The sequence below is a fragment of the Scylla paramamosain genome, chromosome 4 (assembly GCF_035594125.1).
Source record: "Scylla paramamosain isolate STU-SP2022 chromosome 4, ASM3559412v1, whole genome shotgun sequence".
Lineage (NCBI taxonomy): Eukaryota > Metazoa > Arthropoda > Malacostraca > Decapoda > Portunidae > Scylla > Scylla paramamosain.
The window spans coordinates 31,079,527-31,087,026 of record NC_087154.1 but is presented as its reverse complement, the minus strand read 5'-3'; the positions used below and the strand labels follow the sequence as shown (position 1 = coordinate 31,087,026).

At 50.6% G+C, this 7,500-nt stretch overlaps 1 protein-coding gene across 5 annotated transcripts in view; it reads left to right on the top strand.

Moving 5' to 3' along the window:
- Nucleotides 1-7,500, top strand: part of LOC135099991 (guanine nucleotide-binding protein G(o) subunit alpha) — a 228,984-nt gene that overhangs the window by 33,786 nt on the left and 187,698 nt on the right. Inside the window, exon 1 of one of the 5 annotated variants that reach the window (XM_064002797.1) lies at nt 6,225-6,705. The exons of 3 other annotated variants lie outside the window; for them this stretch is intronic. In XM_064002797.1, the coding sequence (XP_063858867.1) occupies nt 6,588-6,705 (118 nt within the window). In that variant the 5' untranslated portion in view covers nt 6,225-6,587. Of the gene's footprint in view, nt 1-6,224; nt 6,706-7,500 lie in introns of those variants that run through there. One more of the 5 variants, XM_064002799.1, reaches the window with a different exon arrangement.

Genomic DNA, 7,500 nt, shown 5'->3' with positions numbered 1-7,500 from the left:
CACACACAGGCTGTGAAGAGGATTTTCCAAACTCGGCTAATTTTATCCTCATAGGTCTTGAAGGCTTGAAGTTTTCGCGGTATTTTCGGGTGGCTTGCAGCATTCTTGGCATGCACCATTGTGTTGGGTTGAGCGGCCGAGCGAGGACCAGCCAGCCAGCCACCGAGAGAGAGAGAGAGAGAGAGAGAGAGAGAGAGAGAGAGAGAGAGAGAGAGAGAGAGAGAGAGAGAGAGAGAGAGAGAGAGGGGGTGACACAGCGACAGCACAACACTAGCTAATGTTATCACTACTTTGAGGAGAAAGGGAGTGGGGAGTGGAAGTCTTGTGTGGAGAAGAGAGGGAGTGGTGGGAGGGGAATCACATGTGCTAGATGTCACACGGCTGCTCCCACACACTCACTCACTCACTCACTCACTCACTCACTCAGGCGTCTATGGAATATCTCATCCGGTGAATTAGGCCAACCAGATTAAGGGTGACAGCAATACCATAGGTCTCAATACCCGCCTGCCGCGCCTCCCACTCGCTGCATCACGGGAATCAGATGAAGACAAAAGGTGACAGATCTCGAGGTGTATTTGAATAATCCGTTTTTGCCACTGACATCTTGATGAGCTGAGACGCGGCAGTGCACGGTGTTTGTGTGTTAGGGGTGTTATAGGGTTGTCAATGTTACTGCTAGTGCTACTGGTGGTGGTGGTGGTGGTAGTGGTGGTGGTGGCGATCATTGTTGCTGTCAATGTTTCTTTTGTTGTTGCTGTTGTTGTTCTTATTGTTCTTATTCTTGTTCTTCTCTTTTTTGTTCTTATTGTTGTTGTTTTCTTTTTTGTTATTGTTTTTGTTGTTACCTATTTTCTTCTTCTTCTTCTTGTTCTACCTACTACTACTACTACTACTACTACTACTACTACTACTACTACTCGCTACTTGACCATCACCACTGTCTTTTTTTTTATTTATTCATTTATATATTTATTTATCTGCATATACTTTTTGTTACCATCCAACACCACTCAGTACAGCTGTCCCCACCACTATTAATAACCACCGTCAATGCCGCCGCCACCACACCACAGCTACTAATGTCATCACCACCATCACCACTATCATCTCTCATCACTATAATTGTCACCACCCCACCACTACCTCACTATCACTGCACTCTTCTTCCTCTTTATCACCATTAAAACTACTGTCATCACCACTACTACTGCTGTCACCACCACTGCCACTCATGGTAACATCATGATAACCAACGCTATTTCCTGTCAGTCACATCATGCATCTCTCTCTTTCTCTCTCTCTCTCTCTCTCTCTCTCTCTCTCTCTCTCTCTCTCTCTCTCTCTCTCTCTCTCTCACCCAGAAGCGTGTGTTTATATATCTAAAGCTTTAAAATGAAAAGGTCAGTTTATTTCCCGTTACTAACACTGCTCATGGACTGGTTGAAATGTAGGAAAATTTTGTTGGGCAGAGAGAGAGAGAGAGAGAGAGAGAGAGAGAGAGAGAGAGAGAGAGAGAGAGAGGGGGACTCGCCTGTCTTCCCCATATGATCCCAGACAAAAAGTTGAGGTGGAAGTTTTGTATGTCATCCAGAGCTGTCGTCCTCCCCCTTGATTATTTCCTTAACTTCTCCCGCGCCGAGCCAAGGACAATGAGTGTGTGTCCACAACCTTCATATTTGTCTTGCCGCGAAAGCCTACAAGCCTCGTATTTATCCAGCGGGAGTTTTCAAGTATATATATTGTGTCTAAACCCAGCAGATGTGTAATGTAGCCTCTCACGGTTGCCAGGCTGTGTATGTGTGTATGTGTCTCTGTGTATAAGAGTCTCACAAAGAAGTGTTTATGTAGCAAAGCTTCTTTAATCTGCGTGTCACTTCATAACCGAGGACTTAGCTGGGTAAATAACATGTTTGGTTTGAATCCTAAGTCTGCACGTCTTGCCTATACAGTTTGGCTTAAGTTAGTAACAGTTCCTGGCGTGAGACACTGGCTCATGTGATAACAGATGACATCTACTGATAGCACCAAGCCCTGCCGTCTTATGTAACCTCTGAACACCAGGTGGCTTGAGAAGCGTAAGAATCGACGTGAATTTAGTCATATGAGGTTCTTTCGGTCCGAGATACTGTACACCATCCTCTTATCTTATCACTCTCCTCTTCTCTGTTCTCCTTCAGGTCGTTTGCTGCGACCTCTCTTGATTTCCTGGCAAGGGTACCCGCGGCGCATCCCTCCTCGAGAAGCGGGTTTATATATAACGATGAAATACGAAGATGAATTCCTCAAGTGTACAGAAATACTTTGCATGACTTATATTCGTCCGAAGTAAATCCATCTGGCGACTTTCAGGGCCGTTCCCAGACTGTGAGTGAGCGAGGGGAGGCAGAGGACGGTCGGAGGCTGAGGGAGAGGGGAGAGAGAGAGAGAGAGAGAGAGAGGAAGAGGGTGGCAGCTGGGAGAGGGGAGGATACAGGGTTGTGCAAAATGTACACTGCAAAAGTTCGTGCCCAGCTGAGGAGAGCCAGAATTTTACTTCCCCATTCTCTCTCTCTCTCTCTCTCTCTCTCTCTCTCTCTCTCTCTCTCTCTCTCTCTCTCTCTCTCTCTCTCTCTCTCTCTCACCAATCGAGCAATAACCTAAGGTGGAGAGTGAAGGAAGTGGACAGGTTAAGATCGTTAGAAAATTGTATACATTCACTATTCTCTCCCCATTCCTTTCACCTTTCCTTCCCTCCTTCCTCCCTGGTGCTGAGGCTGCTGACCGCTCACTCCCCTCCCATCCCAGGTAAGGCGTGGCCGCGCTGCGCTACAAGACTCTTTAAAGGTCCACAGGGGAAGTGCTGAGTCTCCGCTTCCACATAAAGATGATCTGCCAACCAGCCAACCAGCCGCTCAGACCACCCTGCCTTACACACCGCCTCGTGTCTGCCTGCCTGCCTGCCTCTCCTCCCTCCCTCCTTCCTTCTTAGCTTTCCTCCCTTCCTTCTTCTTTCCTTCTTTCCTTTCTTCGTTCCGTATGTCATCTATTTTCTTAATTTACTGCTTAATTATTTCATCCTATCTTCTTTTTTTCCTCGTCCAGTGTCTGTCTGTTAGCCTTCCTTCCTTCCTTTATCCATCCTTCATTCTTTCTTTCTTTCCTTAATTAATCATGTACTTACTAATTATTCTTCCTCCCTTTTTTCCCTTTTTTTTCGTCTCTTTCCTTCCTTCCTTCTATATGTTTTTCACTTTTCGATTCATTTCAGATTTATTTTCCTCTTATCATTCTTCCCCACCTTTCTTTCTCTTCTTTCTTTATTTCTTCCTTTCCTCCCTCCTTCCCATAAACTGAATCATAACTTTTTCACTTAATTCTTCCCTTCCTTCTTTTCTACACACTCTCCTCCCTCCCTAACAACTAACCACCCAACCACTGCAATCAACCACTCTAACCACAGCACCCACCAGCCTGTCCGTACCTTACTACCACGCCCTACCATGCCTGCCCCCACACCTGACTTCAAACCTCACCTGGTCTACCCTACCTGACACGCCTAATCCCAAAACCACGTGGGTCTGTAATTTAATGAACCTCACTGGAATGTATTTGATGTGGTAACTGAGGAGCTTACCTGTGCAGTCACGTGTTTGTCTAGCTCACCTGAGATGGGTATAGGGTGATGGGGTTGGGTGTACATCTCATAGTGGTAGGGTGCATGTCTGTCTGGCAGGGTGGCAGCGAGGGGTGTAGTGGGGTAGCCTGTGGGTATTTATATGACAGTGAACACCCGCCTCCTCCACCCACAGCATTGTTACTTGGCACCAACCTGTCCTTCCTTCCCTCTCCCCGTCTCTCCTCTCAGCTCTCTCTCTCTCTCTCTCTCTCTCTCTCTCTCTCTCTCTCTCTCTCTCTCTCTGCATGCATTCATCTTTCTGTTTTTCTCAGTCTCTGTCTCTCTGTCTTCGTATGTCCGTACTTGTTACTCTATTCAGCTTCTGTTCTTCTCTGTCCTTCTCTTTCTTTCTCTCCTCCTCCTCCTCCTCCTCCTCCTCCCCGTGCTTTTAGTTGCATGTCCCTCATCTTAGTTTTCTTCTCCCAGTCACCTCTTGTTCCCTACTCCAGTTACTTGCCATGCTTCTCTCTCTCTCTCTCTCTCTCTCTCTCTCTCTCTCTCTCTCTCTCTGTGCTTGTGCGTGCGTGTGTGTGTGTGTGTGTCTGTGTGCGTGAGAGAGAGAGAGAGAGAGAGAGAGAGAGAGAGAGAGAGAGAGAGAGAGAGAGAGAGAGAGAGAGAGAGAGAGAGAGAGAGATAACATGTTCTTTAAGGTGTTTTGCATTGTTCACTACGTCTTCTTTCCATCTTCTCTCCATCTTTCCTCCTCCTCTTCTTCCTCCTCATCCTTCTTTACGTAATAGCCTTAACATACACAAACTTATATAGCAACAAAATTTTGGACCTTTAACTTAATTTTTTTTCGCTTTTTCCTTTTAAGTCCCATTACGTATTGAAGTGTACTGGGCGAACGATACTTTCTGGGAACTGTTACGTTAAAGTAAGTGAACGATAGGAAAATACATACTGCTCTCTCTCTCTCTCTCGCTCTCTCTCTCTCTCTCTCTCTCTCTCTCTCTCTCTCTCTCTCTCTCTCTCTCTCAGTTTCATCTTTCATTATATTTTCTTTTCTTTTCTCCCATTTTTTTTCATGTTTTCGGGTATTGTTTTCTTCCTCCTTCAGCCTTTCTTTTTTCGTTAATTTCTCCCTCTATTCTCCTATTTCTCCTCCTTTTATTTTTTTCTTCTTCTCCTTGGTCCTTCCTTCTCTATTTCCGTGTTGTCCTTCAGGGTATGGAAAGACCCCGCTGACACACACACACACACACACACACACACACACACACACACACACACACACACGTTTATGTTGTACCTGCCTTGAAATTTTCCTTCGTTTTTCTGTTGTTTCTCCCGGTATGCCATCTTTATAAACCCGGCATGGACCCTGGACTCTCTCTCTCTCTCTCTCTGGAATCCGGCATAGGACATCAACAATACACTTTTTCCCCCCTCCCTCCACTTAACTTTCGTGTCCTCCCGTGTTTCGTGTGTCAGTAATTGTCCCTCCAGCACAGACGGGCAGGATAATTCCTCGCCGCCTCCCTGTCACTTCCTGGATCGCGGGCGAGCGAGGTGTCGAGACTGTGACGGAAACACGGCAGCGGCTGCAGGTCAAACTGTTTATCTTAGTTGTCGGGTTGTAGGGCGGGGCGTGTGAGCGAGACTTCCCCGTTACGCCGTGCCGAGGGCCGCCTCCCGCCTGCCTCCCGGCGCGCTATGTTGAACCAGTTTAATTAATAGAAGCCTGACGTGATGCTGCGGCAAGACGAAAATGTTGGGAATCGAATGGTGGTCGCCGGTAATGGTGGGAGGGAGGGGAGGTGGTCAGGCCCCAGGTGTGGCCGGCGCTAATTGAGCATCAGCGGAACGAGAGGCAGAAATGCAATGATCTATTTAGCAATATTCGCGAAAGGGAAATATTCAAACGGGGAAAACCGCGAGAAGCCTCTTTGATCCCCCTGCCAGGGAGGGGATGGATGGGGATATAGATCGGCGGTGCAGCCGCTGCCACATGGTGCCCGAACCCCGCCTGCCGGCCAACAGCGCCCCAGCTGGGTCATGACTGACACCCCATCGGGAACATGTTCATCTGAACACACCTTCGCCCCGTCCATCCGAGAATCTTACCAGAGCTGCGGCGGCGGCGGCGCCTCATGACACTGGAGTGACAGCGGAGGTTACACTGTGCTCGCTCCCCCTGCGGGTTCCAGTAGATTGGCAGCAAGCAGGTGTGACTGATTCCAGGTGGCAGCCGTTACACGTCTGGGGGGAAACAGCAGGTTAATTATTTGCCATATTTATGTATGTCCTGCGTGCGGTAAACTCACTACTGTGGGAGGCGGTAACACCTCAGCTCGCCCCTGGCCTGGCATCCAGGTGCTCGTTAGTATTTTATCGGAATTTTTCATGCGCCTCGCCGGGCGGCTCACACAAGGTTTTGTCCTCTTGTTCTTTGCTTGCAGGCGTAGTCAGAAAGGGAAGGCTGGCTTGGACGGTATTGGATCTGGAATAAGATCTACATACAGATGTACAAACAGTATCTGGTGGCAGATGCGCGTGGTAGCCAGTGCGCGTGCGCCGGGTGGTGGACAGGGGTGAGGGTGGTGCAGCCAAGCGTAGGATAATCACACTGGAAGTAAATCTTCTGCTTGCCTGAAGGTGCAGATGATGGATGAGTGACAAGCAGCAGTGCCGTCTTGTCACGTTGGTGAGGTGTGGCGGTTTAGGGAAAGCCCTGCGCCTTGGTAAGGCTGATAACAAAAGTCGGCGTGGGCCCGCGGCTGGTGGTTGCCTGGGCGCGCGCTGGTAACCACCTCAGTGTGCTCTGCGCTGGGCTTAGCTGCGGAACTTTGCTGCCTTCTGACTGTGCCGTGTGTGTGTGGGTGTGGTGTAGTGTGGTACAGTTGTGGCGCTGCCACTGTGGGGTGTGGTGGAGGTCGGTAGGACCGTATAGCGTGGTCGGTGAGGAGTGCTAGCCGACACCGCAACCATGGGGTGCGCCATGTCTGCGGAGGAGCGTGCCGCTCAGGCCCGCAGCAAACAGATCGAAAGGAACCTGAAGGAGGATGGGATTCAGGCGGCGAAAGATATCAAGCTTCTGCTACTGGGTGAGTACTCAGGAGGGCGGGGAGGGGAAGCATGGCGGCGCGGGAGGAGCGTCTTCTGCCTACGAGTGAGGAGCCCGCGGTGCCCAGCCAAGGGACGGTGAGCGGGTAGGGTGCAGGTGCCCGGGCAGGGGAGGAACCCGGGCTAGACGTTTACATGAAGGGCGCCGGCACAGCAGGCGAGGAGAGGCTGTGCGCAGGCCGCCCTTCTGGGCGTGGCACCGGCACTGACTCGGCGGCTCCCTCACCCGGGCACTCTTCTATTGATTACTTCCCTTGCAAGTTGACTTTGTGAGGTAGAAACTTGTTTTTTATCGCTAAGCAGGTGTATACTGAGGAAACTGTCAACTTTCTGGCGAAGGTGGCGTGGGTGGAGCCACCTGGCGGCCGGCAGGGAGTTAGCTGAAGCGAGAAACACGGGGCCAGCTGACCGCGCCGCGCCGAGGTGGCACCGGATGGCACGCCTGCTGAGGGGGATTTAAAGGGACCCATAGACATGAGATGAGGTGCCACATTGCTGACCGCGGGTGTGTGTTCTGCCGCCCACCCTGAAAACACCGCCAACCCATTCATTGTTCAGCACCCGCTCCCGCCCAGCAGCACTCCACACGGCCACTCCGCCCCCGCCATAGCCGCCTCCGCCCGCCGCCACAACCCCTTATCCCTGCGCCCCCTCACGCTCCATTTCCACCAATCGCTCCCTTCACCCTCGCCGCCCCGTGAGTGCCTGAGTGCGGGCGGGGCAGGTGGGGTGGTCTGAGTCACGCCGCCACGCGAAGCCTGAGGCGGGGAGTGTCA